The sequence below is a fragment of the Argopecten irradians genome, chromosome 1 (assembly GCF_041381155.1).
Source record: "Argopecten irradians isolate NY chromosome 1, Ai_NY, whole genome shotgun sequence".
Taxonomy (NCBI): Eukaryota; Metazoa; Mollusca; class Bivalvia; order Pectinida; family Pectinidae; genus Argopecten; species Argopecten irradians.
In genome coordinates, this window is record NC_091134.1 from 57,385,262 (window position 1) to 57,408,991 (window position 23,730).

At 35.0% G+C, this 23,730-nt stretch overlaps 2 protein-coding genes across 2 annotated transcripts; one reads left to right on the forward strand and one right to left on the reverse strand.

Moving 5' to 3' along the window:
* Positions 1–1,071: 1,071 nt before the first annotated feature.
* Positions 1,072–5,100, forward strand: LOC138334992 (uncharacterized). The gene is made up of 3 exons (XM_069283884.1): positions 1,072–4,070; positions 4,182–4,404; positions 4,627–5,100. Exons 1-2 carry the CDS (start codon positions 3,138–3,140, stop codon positions 4,395–4,397), a joined length of 1,149 nt encoding a protein of 382 aa, XP_069139985.1. The 5' UTR covers positions 1,072–3,137; the 3' UTR covers positions 4,398–4,404; positions 4,627–5,100.
* Positions 5,101–8,993: 3,893 nt separating this feature from the next.
* LOC138335010 (trafficking protein particle complex subunit 3-like) lies at positions 8,994–23,718 on the reverse strand. Its single transcript, XM_069283904.1, has 5 exons — positions 23,556–23,718; positions 21,304–21,401; positions 20,610–20,709; positions 18,589–18,771; positions 8,994–10,474 (listed from the first exon to the last, which is right to left on the reverse strand). Exons 1-5 carry the CDS (start codon positions 23,595–23,597, stop codon positions 10,355–10,357), a joined length of 543 nt encoding a protein of 180 aa, XP_069140005.1. The 5' UTR covers positions 23,598–23,718; the 3' UTR covers positions 8,994–10,354.
* Positions 23,719–23,730: the final 12 nt, after the last annotated feature.

Sequence of the window (23,730 nt, forward strand, 5' to 3'; positions counted from 1 at the left end):
CAGGTGCATTCGATACACACGTATTAATGGACCGTTTGTTTACATCAATTTGAAGTTACCATAAGAGATTTTCGAAATTGGACAGATTACATTTTAACTTTTGTCTTTGTAAAATGACTACATTTGAAGGTTTAATATGTATCATCACCTGCATTGTTTGTATCCTCTATACTTACAGTACAGTTGTGTCCGGTAATTTTGCGCGTCCAGTAAGTCATGTGTAAACGACGCCATTTCCTGCTGTCAAGAAAATAGCAAACGTTCGGTAAATTTCGTATCACAGCAAAACATTGTCATATATTCATTAAAGTTCGTGTTGAAATGCTTAATTGTTATTATCAGTTAGATCAAATCATGAAATGTGTTGTTACACTACAGATATTTGATTTTCATCCCTAGTTCAACAGTTATTATATTTATATTCAAAACAAAATACTTTGAAATCAGCACACGACACCGATAAACCAATCTAACACGTATTGGCCTCTATACCAAGTAAAATCTCTCCGGAAACTTACCGGACATGTCAACATCCGCAGAGACGTCGGGGTAGCCACATTTTACGCCTTGTAACTCCAATATTTTGATGGATATTTCATTTCTTTTCTGTTCTTTCAAAAGATAAAACTTCAGCCTTTTTATTGATGTGCATTTTAGTATATTTGCGCAAAAATGAAATGACAGAAACAGCAACGAAAGTTTTAGGTGCGCAGACTTACCGGCTTGCATTGTAAGGTGTTACTATCACGGTATTTATATTCACTCCTAGCCGAGTACCAATCCTTGTCATCGCATGTGTTCTTGCAACGTTGGTACTCTTGTGTAATCACACACGGATTTTCAGACAATTGTTTTGTGGAAATCAGCATTGGACCCCCTCTCATGGTCCTTATGTCGTATTTCAGTGCTAATAGTTATTCGGGTCAGGTTGACGGCCATTTTACCACTATCTTGAAAGTTATGTAAAGCCTTATCTCATTGGCAGAGTTAAAACCAACCGACCAATGATATAAGGCTTAACATAACTTTCAAGATACTGAAGTTGCAAAATGGCTGTCAACCTGACCCGGATAACGATTAGGCCTATCTCTGAAATACGACGTAAGAACAACGAACAAGTAAATACACTTGTACGTTTGTTTTCACCTGATGTTTGTTTATGTCAAAGCCTGTTATTGTAGGCTGTCGTGTTTTCAGCGTATCGAATAGAAATTCTGAACACTACATAACATCTTAACTTTTAATAAAGACCAAAGCTGTTGACATATCTGGTCTGGATATTTTTTTTCAGTACTTTGAACTAAATTACCCAATTTTGCATCACGGAGGAGTTCCTTACCTTTCTCTATACATTATTCTATAGTGAGTCTTTGACTTACCAGTTTGCTAACACCTATGGGCGAATGTCGATACTGTATAAGGAATGGAAGTTTTGCTTGATTACGATAAGTAGTGAGACTAGTCTGTGCGGAGTCTTAGAAGGAAATAAACGAATATTGAAGCATTCCATGAACAAAGCTTCTACATAGGTACGTAACGTAAAATACATTAGCATATATATAATGGTCTTGCTGTAACAGGGAGGATTGTCTAATTTTCGTTCTTAGAAAGCCTGCAAGTGACAAAATATTTACCCTCTCTTCCCCGATCAGGGGACATTCGGCGTCATTATCAATGGCGGTGACAGACTGTCCGAGAACAATAGCTGTACTGACTTGTAAATTAGACATTGATGGAAATCTCAAGTCAATTACAAGCTGCTCCCAAACAGGAAATGACCTATTGATAAAAAACAGTAGAGTCACGATAGCCTCGTTATCGCTTCCGTTCAATCAGATTGTGATAATTTCAAAAATAGCGAAAACGTGCCTAAAACCCCTGCAGTGGTACTTAGTGGAAAACTTAACATACCACTTAAAACATGGACAAGTGATAATTAAGATGAAAATTGAAAGGAAACTCTTCGGGAAATATCTTGAATTGTAATTTAGGAGAAGATGACAACGCTAGGCTCGTTACAAGACGTTGGACCAATATGGCGGGGCCTGATCCCTTGGTAGCAGCAGTCCATATATATGTGACGGTGAGCTATACATCACAGAATTAGGAGTGACGTGACTATATCGAACCGTCTAGGACTAGCTAATGAATGTGTTAGGCCCCTTTACTCTCTGACTGTACGGCCCCTAGGGGATGTCTGACACTCGATGAACATTTGCCACATGTCCCCCAACTAACATGTTTATAGTGATTGCGCTGACAAACTGCGACATAACTTTGGGTACGCCGGAGTGGTCACAGCCATAGTCCTGACAGTATTTTATGAATCTTGTTCGTGTTTGCATTACTCAAGCCCAAATTGAATTACCATCCGTCAATTTCGGAAGACTTGAACGTTATTTACGAAACCTCCGGTAAAACTCTCGATTTTATTACTAACAAGCCTAAGACAGTGGCTGAGTTTATCTAAGACTTATAACATATTGTCTACTCTACAACCGGAATTTATACATACACATATGTTTTCCTAGTTCTAAGTCCATTTTTGCACTGTATTTATTCTTATAATGTTTTAATGGTAATTGCCGTTTTAAACAAAATGGGAACTTAAACACAAATTATTCCTGACTATAAGAGAATACCTGTTCAATTCCCAAAAAAATTGATGAAGACAAAAAAAATGTATCAATAATAATAATTCAAGTATTACATGTACTGCATGTTCGTATTTATTGTAAATAGAAACGTGTGTTTATTACATCTTCTCAGCGAAATATGTAATGTTGAGATGATCTCTAAATCATTTTGTGCAGATTCGGCATAGTGAACGTCGTTGTAAATCAACAAAATCTTATGAAATTTATTCATAATTGTCTTACTGATAATCTCATAAATATATGGAGACCATATCCACAAGAAAAATAAAATTCGAACATTGGATATACCTATAAGAAAGGTTCAGGACATTCAGAAATAAAAACAATTCACTAGACGTAATCAATGGTATGACGTCATAGTTAAAGACATCATGACGTCATACTCATTGTTTTGATTGCATTTCGGGATCGCCCAACTCTAGCTTAGCTACGAGCCTTTATGAACACATATTTCTTTTCTTTACATACAAATCAACCATTATGGGCTGCAAGTTTACCAAAGTAAGAAATCCGACGTCACGAGACGAAGACGAGAAGATGTCGGAAATAATCAGCAAGAGTTCAAGTTCCACAGATTCTAAGAAAGATTTGGAATGTCACATTTCACAAGCTACGAGAGACATTGTAGAAAAGTGTCAGCAAGCTCTGTCCGCGGCAACTATGACGGACGATGACGTAATAAGTCTAAGTATGTACCCACCAACTTTCATGGACGAATATTCGGATGTACAGAGCATGGATGTCGAAAGCGAAATGGATATCCCGTACTATCGAGAGGATTCATCGGACCTAAAACAGGAAGAAGTCAGACGTGAATCTTTATCGGCAACAGTGAAAGATCGGGCTTCATTCACCCTATCATCGAAACTTTCTAACTTCTTTCGAAGGGGAATGCGAAGCAAACTAAACAGCCAAGACGAATTGTCAAGAGATATTGACACCGTGACAGGATATGGATATGAAGGTGATGTGTCATCGAGCGGATGGGAAAGATCGCCAACTCCTACACGCCAAGACATGAAGAAAAAACTCCTTCAAAGAACTAACAGTAGATTATCAGACCTGTCACAAATGGTAGCCACGAAGAGAGGAATCCGTGAGTATGAGGCCCTGACTTTGATTCATGACATATTGGAGACAAGCGAGACGTCGGATCTCGAGATAGAAGACGATGGCAGATCGTCTTCCTCCTCCTCCTCTAGCAGTGATGATTCCTTCTGTCCTCCTCAGCGCAACTTCCGTGTTTTAGCCAGACCCAATGCCGCAAGAGGAACTAGGACCTTCGGCAACGCTACTCAAGATCTGGCGGATATGTCCAACCGTATCGTAGAATTTGAAGCAGAGGTCGAGAACCTCATCGACAAGCATGCAGTGGCCACCAGGGATTACAGAAACAGACAACTTCGCCCACGGGTAAGTAGTGTTTATATTCATTAGCATTACTTGGTAAATACCTACATGAATATATACTCATTGTGTAGTATCAGAATTGACTTCTAATTACGGAACACTGTTTGTTCTCAGGGAGAACGTGGGCCCCGTCTGCCGTCCTTTAGCCTCCAGTTTCAGGAAGCGAATACTGGTTCTGTTTCCTTCATGGACAACGAAAGTAGGTACAGCAAACATTTTGCCAACGCCGTGACCCGTCCTCAACTGACAGTACAGGGACTCTCTTCAACAGATGATCGACTTGTACAGTGGATGGTTAGTCAGCAGAGGAGGGACTCCGAACGGCAGTAAAGTGAAGGTGAGGTTCGATATTAGTTGCACGACAAAACAGCAGTCAAAAGCTCGACAAAGTCATGTAGGCAGTGGAATTTCATACAAAATAGTGTCTATGCATTAAATGGGTATATCGAATACACATTAGATAAATCGGTTACAGCTCCAGCTTGTTTCAATACTGAAATATCTAAATCAAAATAACATCAATATTTACATGGATGTTAATGCGAGTTTATTTTTTCAGGATAAGGAGAAAAATGTGGACAATCATGGGGCCATGATCACAGACTATGAAGCATTTTACAGTATCAGTGAAGAGGTCATTTTAAGAATAGAAAATTATCCGTAAGTTGCAGGACATTTATCGATCAAATGCAGAAAAATTGTTTGATTCTTATCTTAGACATCTTGGATATATACATATACATGTGGTCTGTATGTACTCATGTGGTCATTATTGCATAGTAGCTCGTACAGTGTATGACCTATACGGAATCATGGAACAATGTAATTTAGTCTTGAAGAGGCGATAAGTCCGAAGTATGTCAATCACGCAGATTGATTCATTAGAAAACAATTCTTCGACGACAGCTTATTAACATATTGGAAGTACTTGTGTCGTATTTAATTCACGAATGATTACCAATATCCATGGTAACTCATTTACCATTCTGTGTCACGTACATGTATATAGGCTGTGATGAAATGATCAGCATTTCGATGAACTTTGTTCGTTTAAACCCATTCTGTTTGAATATTTTTTTTAAAGATATCATTAATAAAAAATTTCACAAACACACAAAAAGAGTTATGGTTATTTGTCAATCTTTTTTCTCAATCCATCTTACCCCCTCTTATTTCTGTTACCAGTAGAAATGCATTTAACACTTCTTATTTACAAGTAAAAGCGCACATCACAGAATCTTATAATTAATGGAAATGTGCCTCTAAAGGTTTATTTAATTCTTAAGTATTTGTATGTTCTTAAGCTCTTCTTGTAAGTGTTTAACTTAATAATGAATTCAACGTTTCGGCAGACTTGTAAAACGATTGGTCTTTCGTTTTTCATACCTGACCAATCAAATACAGATATCAACCGATACATCACTCGGCAGAAAACGCAGTGACAATAGAATTGCTTCCCCTAGAACATCGTACTCATATTAAACCGTACAAAACTAATAAAGCCTTTAATTGGCATAGTAATACAATAGAATCATCAGAAGCGGGTCAGCCTCTATTCGTAAACTGATTTTCTTGATTAAAGAAATAAACCAAATCTTGGTGGAGTATTATTACACCCACTCCCAGCGAAGACATTGTGACTCTTATTGTATCTTAACTAGGCAGTTATCGACAGATATTAGACTGGGGTTCCATACAAAAGGCAGTTTTATGGACAGAAATTGGTCACCAAACCCAATATTGTACGGAAAATGTTCCTGGGAATGAGATAGCTGGGATTATAATGGTTAGGTTGCTCGATATTATATCATAGATCATGTATCTAATTCACTAATCGTCTTGACCTACCAATTAATGCGAACCACCATCTTCATTGTCTCCATATGTTCTTAATTAAACAGATAAGATGGATGTGATTTATAAATAACGATGGAATATTCCAAATTAAAAGTTCACGGGCTGAAATTGGTTGAAATCTTGATGTCACGTCTGACGGTCTCCATTGGAATGGATACGTGGATATAGACCAAATGTGTACATAGCAATGCAGGGAGAATGGAAATTTGGATTTAGAACATATGCAACAAGACTGGGACTCGAACCGGGATCTCCGCGCAATAGAGATGTAACAGTAATTGATCAGAAGTCTCTCATCAGCCGTTCAACGCAGTCCAACGATGTTGATGATCTGCAATTAACATACCCTGGACAAGTGTTTCCTTTGTAAATTTGCGGTACGTGTACACAGGGACTTGTCCTATCATATAGTATATATATATACACGTGTACGCAGAAGCTCCCCTCCCTTCTACATTACAAGTCCCTGTGTAAGCGTGTAGCTACAACTAAAAAGACACAAAATATACTAATGCAATGAGATCTGGCTTGAATCGAATAGGGTATTAAAGTTTTTTAACCAATCGTATATGAATTCAGTTGCGTCATTTCGGAGGAAACTTGTTGGACACCGTCTCGATATTCGTTATTCGGTTGCCGGTTTGTCTGCCCGTCTGCAAATTAAGATTTATTTTCATGTAATACATTTTGTATAACTGCAACACACAGCAATTGTAAGTCATTGTGTCTGTCGTCCATGTGTAGTCCGGAATCTGAAACATGGCAAAGCTGTCAGAAAACAAGTGGGATTATTAATTGTGATTTTTATGGGCAACAACTCTTTAACACGCCAACTAATAACTATGGAACTCGATAGACATATCCATAACGGGCAAAGGAAATAAAGTGTGTTCTTCATTGGAAATCCAAGACAGCCGTCATGGTTTCTGATTGGTTAGCCGATAACTCCAATTTAACTGGCCAACTAATAACTATGAAATTTCACAGACATACACAATGTACATGTAAAATATCTTTTCTAGACTGGAAATTCAAAATGGCCGTCGGCGATTTTAAATGGTTCGTTTAGATGTGTTAATGTTGGGACTCTCGGGGGTATACTGTATACATTTTTTGTACAATGAAAACAACTTTGAGAATACCTACCTGTCATATATATAGTAATAAAATAGAGGTCCCTGATTGGTCAAATATAAGTATAAGGCGTTGACTAATTTCAATGTAAATGTGTACTCTTGGGACTTCAGTCATGCTGATTAGAGCGAAAAAATTATTCATTTCAGACATTTTAGTTCCCAATACCAATATGCAAAACAGTTACGTGAATCATTGTGTAATGTTTTACTAGTTCATCTGAATTGAAATGGTGTGGGGGCGGAGGTGTTAGGTAGCCATTGACATGCATACAGTTGTAGATTTATTATTTATTTGTTGTTAAATACAAAATAATAACACTGACGCCTAATGAAACACATGATTTAGAATATCAATAAAATAGCAATCCCTCAGAAACAATATATATAGTATGGAATGAACCAGAGACACCTGTAAAATACAGGTGTATTGTAAAGATAATTACCCTCCTCCCCTAATGACAAGTGTCCTTATATCGTGATGATTGATAGGCGGAGGTCTCAGTCGCATTACCACAGAATGACGCCATTATGGAGGGGCATATTAATAATTGAACTAACGACCTATCCTATCGGAGAAGGGAAGACAAACCATGGGTGTTGGGTCATATTTTATACATCACAACGGAGTTTATGGATACATCTCCAAACAGAGACAAAACAATTGGATAGACATTACAGGCACAATAACGATCTGTAGAAACAAGTGTGACAGCACATACAATGTAAAGATACTTGTGAAAACACAAAAATATCATATTGTCTTACCAAACGGCCCATATTAACGATCGATTACATATACACCATAAGAAAGAAATGTATTTATATACATTGTATACGCCTCAATTCCATTCATTTGCCCTTTTATAACGGGACATTTGTATTTTGAAAATATGAATGTAACAGTACTGAATTGATGAATTGATGAAAACATTGATGATTCATGTTATGTATCATCTGACTTATAAGGTATTAACATAAAATCGCTTTGTTCAAGGACACAATCAGAGACCAAAATGTCTGATTTCTGTCACCAATCCTTGGATCATCCTTACTTTCCCTTCAAACTGACTTACTAAACTTTTGATCTTTTTTTTTTTAAATTTACCTATTATTAGACATAAATGAATAATACATTCTCGATCTTATTAAATATGAATATCTCAGTCCACTATCATACCTATTTATTCCATGAAGATGAGCCAAAACTGTGCCATACACAGATTAAGATCAGACAACACTTCACCACGGTTCTGGTATACATGTAGGTACTAAGGTTTTCATTTACAACAACTTTACTAGAAACTAGTAATAGGTTAATATTTATTGCTGTAGTTGTTTTGGATCCAAAGATTATTCAACAAAATAAACAAGCAAAATAGTATCCTAGAAAATGAAAATGTAATGAAAGAGTTATTTTTCTGTGAGAAATGTTTTGTCCAAATTTAACAAGAAAATTACATGCATATATGGACATTCTATTGTAATGTAAAATGATCAGCTCATCATCATTATAATAATAATCTGTCATCAAATACATTGTACACTGCAAAAACTACATAGCTTGGTAACTGCAACATAATTCATAATACTAAAGGAATACATTTTGGAGAAATTCTTAATCCAGACACAACAACATAACATGATTATAGCAATCATAAAAACATCCAATAAAATATTTTATCATTTCAATTAAAGCTGGAATGATTGAATGATACTCTGAAAAAGTCTTTTACAGCATTTCATATTACTGTACTAGTTAAATATTTTTGAAAAGGATAATAAACTATCACACCACATTGAAACTCTATAAGCTGATGACCTTTCATTGAATTTCCAACATATTTGTCAGAACTACTTCCTATAAGCCCCCTTCTCACTTTTTGAGGCCTCGTATATCACTTTTCTTGAATCAAATGAAAATATGAAAACCGTGTAGCTTTCTTTATTGATTTATTTTGAAAATTTAATAATTTCATAAAAGGCTAGCCCATATTTGGTTCTTTAAAGCACACTTTTCTGTTTTGTTTTAAAAAGCGCTCTGGGCCCTTATTAGGTCGAATACAGTACATGTACATTTTAAGAATGTTGGTGACAACTTTTCCGAGATGTGGACAGTAATGCTTACCATAGCTATCACCGGCAGTGTTAACTAAATTAATTGTAATCTATGACAATACACAGGGACAATCTACAACTGTACCAATCCCCAGAATATGTGCTTTACCACAAATAACTTAGTACTGTTAACTTTGCACAACTGTACAGATGAATCTCGTATCCCTGAACAGGCTTTCTTCAGATAATTTTAATATTTTTAATAAAAAAAAATTCTTGCCATTATTTCAATTTGAAAGTACCATCTTTGTGTTGGAAATCAAAAACATTTTTTATTTGATATATGATAACTGTTTCCTTCATCAATCTAACAATACTTTATATAATTGTGTTAATAGATGGGGCTATCCATCATGGGTCTAACCCAGCTGAATGGCCACTAACCAGATAATCTGGCCACATGAAGGACATCACTTTCCTGCAAAATCCAGTTATGGTTTGTCAGCTGGAATTTTTTACTCGCGCAAATCACATTCAGACTTGATGGAAGCCTGGCTGAACCCCATTTCTCTGGGCCTGTTTGAAGTCTGTGGTGTTGTCCTTATTTGAACTCTCCACACACAAAATCCAGCCACCTGTAGCAGATATTGGGATACATCGTTTGGGGATTTCAGATCAAAACCTTAATAGTGACACCAAGGTCACTTTTTCTTTTCTTTTTGAAAATTAATTATGATGTTAGACCACACAATTTTCATTTTTTTTTCTAAATTTCATTTCAATATTAAATGGTGACAAACATTTTTTACTAATCTTTTTCTTCATTCTTATATGTCCATGAAAAACAAAAATCCTGAATTGAAAACTTGAATAGAGATCCTGAAATAAATATATATATAAACAGTGCTACATCACAACATATCTATATTACTGGAAAATCAATAATTACAAGCAGGTCGTAAGATTAGTTTTCCACAAATATGGTATACATATACCTATACAGTCTTATCTGTGTAAGAGTTTAAAGAGAACCTGCTAGCATCCACAATAGTGTTGAGTACGATATTTCCCCATTGTTTTTGAAAACTAGATATCATCCTGGTCAAGTTTCCTTAGCTACCCAAATCCTCAATTGGACAGTCCCGCTGGTAAAATACAATATTGAATTTTTGAGCTTTCCTCAAACAAAAATTCACATAAAATAAAAAAATCCACCTAGTGTCACAAACACATCTATTATCAGTCCTCCCCGACAGGGATAGCGTCCTCCAATCTACGTAAGAATTTTAGTCTTAATTCTGTGATGTTATCTCCCTTTAACTGGTCCTGTACAAACTTCACGTCAACATCCATCTGTACCTGTCAGGAAAAAAATTAAATATTTAATTACACTGTACTTAATAATCTTCCCTTAATTAATTCAAAATGTTGAATACATTAAAGAGACAATTCACTCGAGCTCAGACTAATTCTTTTACATAACCAAGAAACAAAATATGGTATAAATGTCTTGTTCTACATTTCTTATGAAACATATAACATAAAATATTGACAAATTCCACGTCATTGTTTAGTATTTTAATTGATACCGTTGTAATTACAAATCATTGATCAATACGATTAAGCAGGTATAATATGTACGCTGTATCCATACCCAAACCAAAGTCACGCACATTAAACAAATGGACTACATAACCACTGAGGAGGTGATGAAATGATTTTTAGGCAAGATAATTCACCTAATAAGGTAAACACACTTCTGTCAGAGTGATTTGAGCAGTTCTAGACAAAAGTTGCATTACTCTACGAGCAAGGGACAGGATTCAGCATACAAGATGTTCGACCACAATGAGTAATGGCGGACAGCGAGCAAGTTTGAACATTTCCCATGCATTCCACCACCATGGGCTTTTCTGGCATATCACAATAAAACTGACTGATCTAATTTCCATTAGAACTGGGTTTTTTTCCGATATATGTACAAATTTTTATGTTCTCTTAGACTGAATTGTCCCTTTAATTAGACAAGTCTGCTAGTCATTATGATCTATCAGAGTTACTTCCCTTCATTTCACTCTGTCAGTACTGACGGATCAGAATGGCTATTTATCTACCCAATAATATAGGGACACTAGTATACAATTTAACCTAAGTAATTTCATGAACTTCAGTGCCAGTCACCAAGTGATTATAGTAAACTTTACAGAGTTCTCAAAATTTAGCAAACTCAATGGTGAAATTGTTAAACTGTCAGGAATATTTTTTTCCAATCAATTAGAAATGTACATGTATAACTATGGACCAATGGGAACTTACATGAAATATTTATTCCAACAATGTTTGAAGGTTAAAATGTTATGTGCTAATTATAGGCTAGAAGCCCATGAAACAATACAACCATGTGCCTGGACCAATAAAACAGAGAAAACATGCAGATGGTAGCCGGCGCTGATGATTTTGAAGTCTACAGTTTATTTCTACTAATCTTGCTATAGACACTGTACATGTATCGCCAGAATATTAACGTGTCAGAACCTTTCTGATTTTAAAGTTTAATGTACTATTGCACACAGATAGAAGTTACGAAATCCTCAAATTTACACAATAATCACGTCTTCAAACAAACATAAAGAGAGAAAAAAAATAAAAAAAAAAAAAAAAAAAAAAAAATAGAGTAAATATTGATGATCAATGAAAAAAAACTTCCAATCCATTTTGACTTTTGAGTGATGCTGATGTGTTGGACTACAAGGAAAGTTATATTCCCAACTGAATGTGTAAATATGGCACTGTAATAAGATATACGAAGCAGTCCTTTCTCAGATCACACACTTCACAAATGATTCATTCCAAATTTCTTTGAAAATGGCTCACAGGAAATTTCTTGAGAAACAGATTAAGTGTGAAGCAATCGCTCATTTTAACAAGTCACTGTAGAACACTCTCTCATCATGTGATTCATCAGAAGGAGACATCTACAGTGTTTTCCTTCCATTATTCCTGAAAGTTTCTCTAAACGTGGAAACTCATCAATCTCATGAAAAAAAAAAAAAAAAAAAAAAATAAATAAATAAAAAAATATGCACCAGTTAGAAAATGATTTCTCTGAAAAGATTCCCTTCCATTACTTTTACTTAAAACTATCAATACTGACACATATTCTTTCAGTGCTTTAAAAATGACACTTGCATGTACATTAATCTTAAAGTGAACACATTATCTATTGGCTCATTCAGATGTTTCTACGCATTAAACAAGTATAGGTACAAAAAATGTACCATTGTAGGATTGCACAAACTACAAAAAAAAACCCAGTATGTGCACATTGTTCAGACATCATGCACACAATTAGAAATGTGCCATTCAATCGCACACCTCACATATTTGAATGTTGAACTGTATTGCAAAATCACAATCTGTCTGAATATATAATTGTAAATAACATCCCTGATTGAATATAAAGATAATTACTAAAAGTTGTTTGTATTTCTCTACTGACATTGTAATAGATGTTCATCACTTCATTTTCATACTTCGTAAATTAAAGTAATGTTTCACCAACTGACCAAGTTTTAATAAAATTGAAAAATAAGACAAATGACTTATTGAGCGTTTTACAAAACCTGTGTATAGTCATGACCTGCTAACTAGGTTAACAAATTTGTATTTATAAAATAATTAAAGCCTTCTTGCACATCTACACATGGTCCCCTACATCACTGTGAAAGTTTTATTGAAATTGATTGAGTAGTTTAGGATTAGACATCAGGCATAGCCTATCTTAGTCCTGTCCTTTTACAGGTGGTACAATTATCATATATATAATACATAATGAGTTTAATGAAGGTAAGGGGAGGTAATTCCTTGATTTCACAGATAATCATTACTGTATTATACTTTACTTTCTGTAAATAAATTTTAATATGTTTCCCTTAATAGTGATACGATGATTCTACATATACTTGATAGCAGGTCCTTGTAGTGGTATTAGCTCTGTTCACCACAACAGGTACAGGTTATAACACCTATGTACCTATATTTGGCCTTGCACATTTAGCCAAATGAGAGTCAAAGTCATCATCTATACAAAATCTATTCCACTTCCCTGAGGATGTTTTTGACCAAATCTGGTGACAATCCATGAAGAATTTTATGACAAGTAGCAATTTAAAGGAATTGTCTCTATTTTCCTTTTGTACTTTGTATATATATTGAGTCCAGTCCCTCCGACCTAGCGGGATTAGAATTTTATACAAAATCTGTTCCCGTTTCCCCAAGAATCTTTTAAATTTCTGCCCAAATGGTTAAAATCTATAAGTACTTAAAAGTGCTCCACCTCTGAAAAATAGTGTTTTTTTCTCAATAAAGAACAAGAGCAGACGAATAAGTATTTTTCTTCAATTACAAAAGTTACTTTCCTTCACCATTACCACCATTGAAAAGTTTGAGCTTCTAATTTTACTTTAAGATCAAAACATTAAAAATAATTAATTGCATCCCGAAAACATTCTGTGGCACTATATCCTATATGGAATGAAGTTTTGATTGCACATGTATCAGAAGCAAAACAAGAGCTGTTGGAGAACAGCAAAGCTCGCCTATTCAGAAGAAGTTGATGTTCAAGTATTTACTATTTAAACATGGAAATATGACAAATTAACAGACTCAAAAACCCCCTAAAGGGCCCAAATATTATCACGTTCAGTATCCATACACATTACGAAAATAAAATCATAAACATTTATGATGACTTATGCTTAAACAATTGACAAAATAGAAACTTGCTCAAAAACTTTAACATGGAAATATGACAAATTAACAGACTCAAAAACCCCCTAAAGGGCCCCAAATTGGTTGTATTATCACGTTCAGCATCCATACACATTAGGAAAATAAAATCATAAACATTTATGATTACTTAAGCTTTAAAAATATATAATAGACAAAATAGAAACTTGCTCAAAAACTTTAACATGGAAATATGACAAATTAACAGACTCAAAAAACCCCTAAAGGGCCCCAAATTGGTTGTATTATCACGTTCAGCATCCATACACATTAGGAAAATAAAATCATAAACATTTATGATGACTTAAGCTTAAACAATTGACGAAACAGAAACTTGCTCAAAAACTTTAACATGAAATAGGACACCGATGCCGACGCCAACGCCGGGGTGACAACATTAGCCCCCCCTATTCTTCGAATAGGCGAGCTAATAAATTATTTTATATTAGTACATAACATGACTATTTCTCGCGTTTTCATTGGCTCAGCCCCCGGGCACTATCTAGCCATAGTCCAGGGACTATGGTTTCCTGCGGGACTATGGTTTTGCGCGCTTTTTGTTACGAACGTCATATTGATGAAAATGATGTTACTGTCGCTATCTGCGCTGTTTCACTGGCAAACAAGCTGTGTGTGGACGACGTTTTGCAAAACATAAATGTTGCAGTTTGGAAACTTGAATGCTGACGAATTTACAAAAGAAAAAAATAGCACATTGAACTGAGCAGACAACGAAATATGCAGTTAGTATTTTCAAAGATTTTTGCCTGGAGAAATGTATTAAGATGCCTTCGACTATGACACTAAATGTTAGATGTGGCAACATTTGTTTAAATAAATTTTTATTGGTGATTGTACATAATTGTTTGTCCTATCATTTTTTCCAATTCGTTATGTACTAAAAACATTATTGCCTTCTTTTTAGGGCACTGTGGTCTCATGGTGTTGTTCTGTGATGGTATAGTATACTCGCCTCATACTCGGGTACGATGCCATCCCTCGACAACACTATGAGACCATAGTGCCCTCAAAAGAAGGCAATAATATATAATTATTTTTTGTGTTAATTAGACTTATATATACACGATTAAACACCAATTATTGTTCAAATAATGAGTATCGTTTTTGCTCTGTCGGCGGTGGAGCATCTTTCAAGGAAATGTTGACAGGCATACCATCTGAATTTTGTAACTCAATGAGCAAGACATTAAAGGTCACTTTCAATTGTAAAATGAGGAAAATGCTAATAAACAAAATAAATAAAAAGATTTTTGTAACTATTCATCCCTGCATCCCCAAGAAAGTGAAGAAACAGCATCATGATTAGGTCTCTTCATTCGAACAAACTTGGAAGCCCTAAATCAAAGCATTATTTAATCAAAATTATACTCTATCGGGTTTCTTTATGGGTATTTTTATCATTTAGAGGTCATTTAGCAAATTTTACAATTTTCATTTTCGAAGCTGTTCCATCAGGTATCTTACATCCCCAATATCAGTTCTTTGGGTCCAATTATTTTGGGGAAGAAATTAAACAAAGTAAATTTTGTACACCAGACCTAAGACTTATGCCATACAAAAGGTGATTAATAAAATATTTCCCAATCTAGTGTATGTGTGACAAAAAAACATCTACCCAGAGGTCATTCATGATTGTTTAACATGGAAATTGATAAATTCCATTGTCGCACCACCAAGGTAGTGAAACAATTTTTCTCACAAATGTAAAGAAAAAAGGATGTACATATTAGTTTCAAAAGAAGTATTTTCGTCATGACATGATCATTTGTTTGTTTTGTGAAGTTACTGACAATGTATGCCAGTTATATACATGTAATGTTGTATCATGTAACTGTTTTGACAACAATTCAAGCTGGCAATTCAGTGAATTATATGCAAGAATGCAAGAGATAAACTGATACTTCAATAATTAAAGAAAGTTTCAAATCAAATCAATGTAAGGTTTATTCCTCACTGTCAATGTTATACCCCACATGCCATATACCATACAATAGGAAAATAAAATATATCACTTTAGTAAACTGAAAGTCATACTAAATTGTTAGATTTGTAGTATTAAACCAGTTTGTGACTTTTAACTTTTTTCACTGCTAGTTATTTGGACAAGTAAACCCCAAAATTTTACTAGTCTGACAATTTAATCACTAGTCCATATGAAATATACAGCCGCTTTGCTTCAGCACTTCAGTCATGATAATTTTTTGATTGACACAAATTATAGCCTGGATCATTTATGAACACAAATTTTCACAAAATGATATATCCTGATTGAAATAATTGGATACACTATGCACTCAAAATGTGTTGCAAAATGCCATTGACCACCGCTCTTGTAAATATAGTATATTTACTGATTTTAGTCGGGTGGAGAGCCACTAGTCCAATTGGACTAATTCATTTCAATTGGCACTAGTCAGGCTGTAAAATTACTATCATCGAACTGGTGCTTAAAAGTTGCAGACAGTTAAACTAAATATAATCTGATGGGAATTAAACGAAAGCCAATTGCAAAACAATAGGAGAATATCTGACAAAAAAAAAAAAAAAAAAAAAAAAGATAGAAAGGATGAACAAACAGACAACACAATATATAGTGAAACTTCCCTAAACTGATCATGGTTAGTACATAGAATTTTGAACAATTTAGAGAGGTTCGGTTTCAAGAAGTGAACCCAATATCGACCATTACATACAAATATAGTTTACAATATGCTACATTACTGCATGTACATCGACCCATCTAAAGTTTTGATGGGGAAAAATAAAAGAACGGGTAACTGTTTTAATACCCCTGTTGTAATCATTGAATGATGATTCGGTCATAAAGGCAATACATTGTATTACCATTGATCTGGTTGATAAGTGATCTGGTATACATTTTAATTCAGAATGTTGAATGCATGTTCAATGTAAAATATTGAATACAAGAATACAATTAATAAGGAAAAAGCTAATCATGTTCTTTTTTCCATTAATAAATATCTGTGATTATAAACATTACTTAAATAAAATAGTGCCGAAAGAAAACATTCATACCGGTCAATCTTATTCAGAGTTGTGGTAATTAATCATGGAGGTGTTTTCAACATATTCAATGAATAAATACAATTCCAGGATGATTACTAATTTCCACAGATCAGCTCTACATCTGATCATGATTGAATATTATTTATTGAAAAAAAAAAAAAAACAAATGAAAATAAAGATTTAAAAACACAAATACAAAAAAATGCAAACTTTACTCTTTAACTTTACGGAGAAAACATTTTTATAGGGTTATTAATCAGTCAATTCCACATTGGCCCTGTTATAAGGCCAAGGTCTAGTTGTTACATTGGCCCTCAGCCGTTATGAAACTTTTATAAATTAAAAACATTCAACTTTTTCATGCTAAATCAGCTGTATGTCCCTGCAGTCTACTGTACGCATACTAGGTTTAATGTAATGCCCTACCGATTCTTAAGTTGTAATGTTTGGCAACGAGTTGAAAAATACGTTTAAGGATATAATCCCTGATTAAAACAACATGATAATCAAAAATGAAACATGAAACTGCGGTTTTCCTATTTTGACATGTCCCTGATATCTTGTTGATCAATCGGTCCCAAATCACAATATGCACAACTAGGGCCCTAGGGGAACCTACATGTGAAATTTGAGAAAGATCCATTCAATACTTTCTGAGAAATAGCGATAACAAACTTTGAATAACAAAATCCGAGATGGCTGCCTGGCGACCATCTTGTTAACCGATCGGTCCCAAAATGCAATATGCACAACTAGGTCCCTAGGGGAATCTACATATGAAATTTGAGACAGATCCCTTCAGTACTATCTGAGAAATAGCCATAACAAACTTTAACTATCGAAATCCAAGATGGCGGCCTGGCGGCCATCTTGTTCACTGATTGGTCCAAAAATGCAATATGCACAACTAGGTCCCTAGGGGAACCTACATATTAAATTTGAGAAAGATCCCTTCAGCACTTTTTGAGAAATGGGGATATCAAACCTTTACTATCAAAATCAAAAATGGCCGCCTGGCGGCCATCTTGTTTTTCCTATCAGCCTCAAAATCTGTATGGCACAACTAGGGACCAAGGGTAACCCTCCATGTGAAGTTTGAACAAAATCCCTTCAGTAGTTCTCAAGAAATATCGATAACAAACTTCAACTGCCAAAATCAAAGATGGCTGCCTGGCGGCCATCTTGTTTTTCCTATCAGCCTCAAAATCTGTATGGCACAACTAGGGACCAAGGGTAACCTCCATGTGAAGTTTGAACAAAATCCCTTCAGTAGTTCTCAAAAAATATCGATAACAAACTTTAACTGCCAAAATCAAAGATGGCTGCCTGGCGGCCATCTTGTTTTTCCGATCAGCCGCAAAATCTGTATGGCACAAATATGGACCAAGGGGACCCTCCATGTGAAGTTTGAACAAAATCCCTGCAGCAGTTTTTAAGAAATAGTGATAACAAGCATTGTTTACGGACGGACGACGGACGACGGACCACGGACGCAGGGCGATTTGAATAGCCCACCATCTGATGATGGTGGGCTAATAAAAGGAAATATTGTAAATAAGTTTGGAAATCAAGTGAATTCAGGAAAAAATCTCCTTCATGACAAAAAATTAATAGCCTATATATAAAATGAAACTTACCATTTCTAGAGCAGCTTTCAGTACTCCACACAAGAGGTTGGAGAAACACAGACTAGAATGGCCGGGGGGCAGCTCTACAAAGTCTGTCAGGGGATTATTTTCTATGAGGAGGGAGAACTCGTCCCCAGCTGGGCTCCAGTTACTGACCACTGGTGTAATTCCAAGGTACATCTTAAATCCAACCTACAATCATACAATATTAAATATCAGAATGCATCATATTCATAGGAAATGTAAAATACAGTTTCATTTCAGTAAAATCAATCTACCCGGTAGATAATATTGTAAAAATCCTTTTAAAATAAAATTATTATGAGAAATTCTCAAAAACATAGTCAAGGGGCAGTAACTCTTCGTTATCAGGTGCTTTACTCTAGCAGTGTATGGATGTTGATACTTATTGTTGTAACTTAAAACAATTTTCTTTTTTCCATGTTTCAATGTTTTTTGTAACTTTTAAAAAATAACTTACGAGCGTGTAATAAATTCCATCTCTAATAACCTCGAATTGTGTAACCTGTTTCTACCACAATGAAATCATCTAGATCATCTGAATCATATTTCATTAAGGCCAAAATAAGATAACGTCATTTGCCGACATATGCAAATACAGTGAAGTGATGTCATCATAAGCAAATAGACACTCATTAATATTCAAAAATTTGAATTGCTTAAATAATGTATTAATAAAAAATCATTTAAACTATGAATGACTATTCCATGCATTCCCACTTGTCGCGCATTTTTAAAAAATTGAGATTCCAATAGGTACTTGAACAATAACCTAATCATTGTCGAACTACATTTGGATATGTTTATGGCACAGTGATATCTACTTCGATCCCATCAAATAATCATCAAACCATTGTGTAACCCAGTGTAACCAAGTTAGAGTTCGGCCTAGGTGCATTAATTCTATCAAAATCACCCCCAGAGTGCTCGCATGGCAAGATACACCACTAAATAAAAGACAATTATGAATTTTGCATCGATAGTTTATAATACGAATGATAAATCATGAAAGATTTTTACGTTGTCACACATCCATTTCAACAGCGGTTTGTTCTGCAAGCAGCAATCAGAGTACAGCAACATGAAGTCATTCAATAATTGATGAGGTCAACAATCTGTGACATCTGAGATCTTTCCAATGTTAGCTATATATATAGTCTACCTACAAAGTTTACTAAAGCTCGGTTCATATTTATTAAAGTTATCATGTTCAAAGGTCCAAAAATAATTATTAATGCAAAGGGCAATAACTGCGAAATTAAGTTAGAGTCAAATCAAGCTGATTTTCAAACTCATGTGAGATCAGCTTTACAATGTCAGTCTACCTACAAAGTTTTATTATGCTCGGTTCATAATGATTTGTTCACAAGGTCCAACAATAATTATTAGTGCAAAGGGCAATAACTAAAGTAAATTACTGTCGAATCAAGCTGATGTTCAAGCTCGTCCGAGATCATTCGAATGTTAGTCTACATACAAAGTTTCATTAAGCTCAGTTTATATTTACTCAAGTTATTGCGTTCACATGGAAATGTTAATGCACCTCGCACAACACATGACCATGGACTAAAGACTATCACAAAGTGTCACCATGACCTATGGTCAGGTGACCTAAAAAGTAGTCAAGGTTAAAGTTTAAAATCTTGACCAATCAAAAGACCGGAAGGTGTTATTCCACTAGTGGAATATCAATATATTTACCCAACACCCAGGACATTTTTCATTTATATAATGGCCCGAGAATGTTATAAAATGACATATTGTGGTAGAAAAATATATATGGAACTGATAAGATTAGTTATTAGAAATTGCACATTGATAAAGTTACCTACCTTAGCTATGGCAAATTTGTCAGAGTTATATACCTTAGCTATGACATATATATTATGAGAGTTTACCTACCTTAGGTATGACATATTGAAAGAGTTTCTTACCATAATCAACTATGAGAAATTGTAAGAGTTATCCACCTTGGCTATGAGAAATTATACAGTGTAAGAGTTACCTACCTTAGCTATGACATCGGCAGTCTCTCTGAAGTCATTACATCGCCCTGTGTTGGACCTTGCTAGGAAATCTTCAATAAGACGAACACCTATATTGTATCCCCTGAAAAATGTCAAGGCTGCACACATTATTTGTCTATAGATATCTTAATCCCACTTTGGTGGTGCAAATTACTAGACGTGTCCAATAGGCAACTGTTTCAGCTATTTTAAACAAACAATCCAAATCATATCATGTTTTAAACGTAAAATAGGTAAAAATGTCACAGATTTTAACACATAACATGAAAAACACCTATTACATATATATAATGGAATGACTGCTATTATAGGCGAGTGGCATAGTAAATTATTCAAAGTGTTTGATAAATTTCATATCACAAAGTCACGACTGTAAGATTCTATTTATCACATAACTTTTATTAATAGAAATATTAGTAAAACTTTAAATTTTGTCTCTATATAAAACAGTTGACATTTGGCTTGGATATGGAGTTTCTGTCTACTGAGACAATCATGCGAAGTCATATATAGATTATGATGTCAAAACTACATGTGACGTCATAATAGTGTTTTTACACATGTACATGTGTCTTTCCATATAATTTATGACATGGCTAGACAGGCCAGTTATGTGATAAACTTATTAACTAGCATATATATTTTTAATACAGTATGTACAGCATAAAATATTTACATTTTTTCAAGTTGTTTGTTGACCTCATCATCATCTTCATAGTCCTTTAATAGCTGGGAGACCAAAGCACCATAAGTGAGTGTAAAAAGCTCACCATTCTACAAAATATACACAGAAATATATTCATAGAATTACATACAATACCAACTCAGAAATGATCCACTCAAATAGATTTTATATGGTGTATGCTTTATTTGTAAATCAATTGTTTCAATGGGATAAAAATGCTTGTATAATGTTTTGCTTTAAACAGGAAATATAGTCCTACAGAATATTGCATCGAAGCAATCTCCATTAACACTGAAAACACACCTTACCCAGTCACAATATTTTGACTATGGGCAACAAGTCATTGCAATCCCCTTATGCCAATTATATACACTACGATTTCATAGGGGCAGAAACTACCACTTTGATATAGAGACTATATAGCTATGGTGTGTCCAGTCAGAGTGCCAAATTAAGTTAAAAGTGAGGCAGTGTCAAGGGAGACCATAGTAAGAAGACAAAATATATATCATAAAACATTTGTATATTGTTATACCCCTATAAAATAGTTTCTATATATAAACTCTATTGACAAAAATGGCCAATAAATGAACTGTTCCGTCGAGAGGTCCAAAGAACTGTTAAAATGTGCTGATGGACCGGAGTGACTCCACACCTACAATTCATGACGTCAATGCATTGTTTTGAAGTCAATGGGTATAACAAAACAGTTATTGACTGAATTTTCGGGAAACAGATGATTTGTTGAACCCTCACTCAAACTGTTGCCCATCAGCCTTTGGCCTCAGACAACAGTTTGTCTTCGGGTCCAACAAATCATCTGTTACCCTCAACCCCAGTCAACAACTGCATACTATAAGTATTTTATATATATTATATATCACAGCCATGGGAAAAAGTGTAGATAAAACAAAGACAACTTTTATGACTTGTGGCATAACCAGATCTCAAACTCACTATTTACTGCAACCATAGCCGAACTACATTTATGAACTATATGTATCATATCACATGCATGCATGTGCCACATCCACGTCTCCCACAAACAGAATAATAGTGGTGATACATTGATATGGGCATATCAGTCACATAGTCCATCAGCTAGCTTTTGTGGCTGAGCGGATAGCAGGCCTGGCATTCTGTAAGGTGCCCTCGGACAGTACAATTGAACCCAAGAAAGATTTATTTTGGAAAGAATTAATTTGTCAACAAAGTGGGTAATATAACGACACTTATATGCATGGGTCTTTCAGCCATATAGTCCATCAATCAGTTTTTGTGGCTGTGCAGATAAGAGTTGTACTGTGTATTATACAATATAATTAAACACGATGAGCTTGAACCACCTTTGAAAGAATGACAGCTCTGTGGGTTTGAGCCTGTGTTGGCCTCGGCATGTTAAAAGTACATTTGATGGAGCCTTGCATTCTGTAGAATGGCCTTGGACAGCATGGGAAGCACAATTAATGCTCCTGGTACTGTCTGGTGACATATAAGGAGGCACTGCTAACAATGTTTAGCAGGGACAGTTGTGCGCCAAGATGCCAGGTTGATAGAACCCAAAAAGGTTTTGGGACAAAGTTTGTCCGTGAGAGGGGTAACGTTATGATACATGGATATGGGCATTTCAGCCACATTTGTCCAGCTTCTTAGCTAGCAATATAGCTTTTGTGAATGCGTGGATTGATGAGGGCTGAGCAATATTGACACTGAACATAAGTATCACAGTTAAAGATTGCCCACTCTTGGATGGGTGCCCATGGCATTAGTTCGGACCCCAGCCTTAACACATTAAAGAATGTTTCAATGGTGGTGATGAGATTTAATTTGTCGCAGTGAATGAACATCTACTGACCACAGGGCCTCGTTACTAATGATGATATATATAAGATAGGTCACGTCTATTTACATACATTATATGTAAATAGACGTGACCTATCTTATATATATATCATCATTAGTAACGAGGCCCTGTGTACTGACTGAGTAAAAAATACAATAATCTTGAGTCTAAATAATTTATATGAATATTTTTAACAGACTCGACTCTACATAGTTGGTATTTTCATTATCATTCAATAATCATTACAATACAAACCACATATAGATATATACATTTACAAATATACGTATCAGCAAGATATATATATGAACTGACAAATGAACAACGATCATGGTGATTGTGCACTGTGCAGATATTGATTACAGATTTTAAACCATTATTGGGTTGTCTAGCTACAAACCACTTTGCGAGGGTCTCCTCCGCGTGTACTTTGTCTTGACATAGTTGGCGTACTTTAATAGGAAAATATCCTAAATTGTCATCATTGTTATGTTACAATGTAAAGCAGATAAAATCATACAGTCACACCTCCTCATGTACCAACCTTACTTTAAAACGGCAATTTTGATTGGACA

Bases quoted from the DNA above. Each gene is read 5' to 3' on its own strand.
- LOC138334992 (XM_069283884.1), top strand. From the start codon at position 3,138: ATGGGCTGCAAGTTTACCAAAGTAAGAAATCCGACGTCACGAGACGAA. The intron at 4,071-4,181 runs GTAAGTAGTGTT...GTTTGTTCTCAG, and splicing joins ACAGACAACTTCGCCCACGG to GGAGAACGTGGGCCCCGTCT.
- LOC138335010 (XM_069283904.1), bottom strand. From the start codon at position 23,597: ATGTCAAGACAAAGTACACGCGGAGGAGACCCTCGCAAAGTG. The intron at 21,402-23,555 runs GTTTGTAGCTAG...TATATTTTGTAG, and splicing joins GAGGAGACCCTCGCAAAGTG to AATGGTGAGCTTTTTACACT. The intron at 10,475-18,588 runs GTAAGTTTCATT...TTTTCCTGACAG, and splicing joins TGAAAGCTGCTCTAGAAATG to GTACAGATGGATGTTGACGT.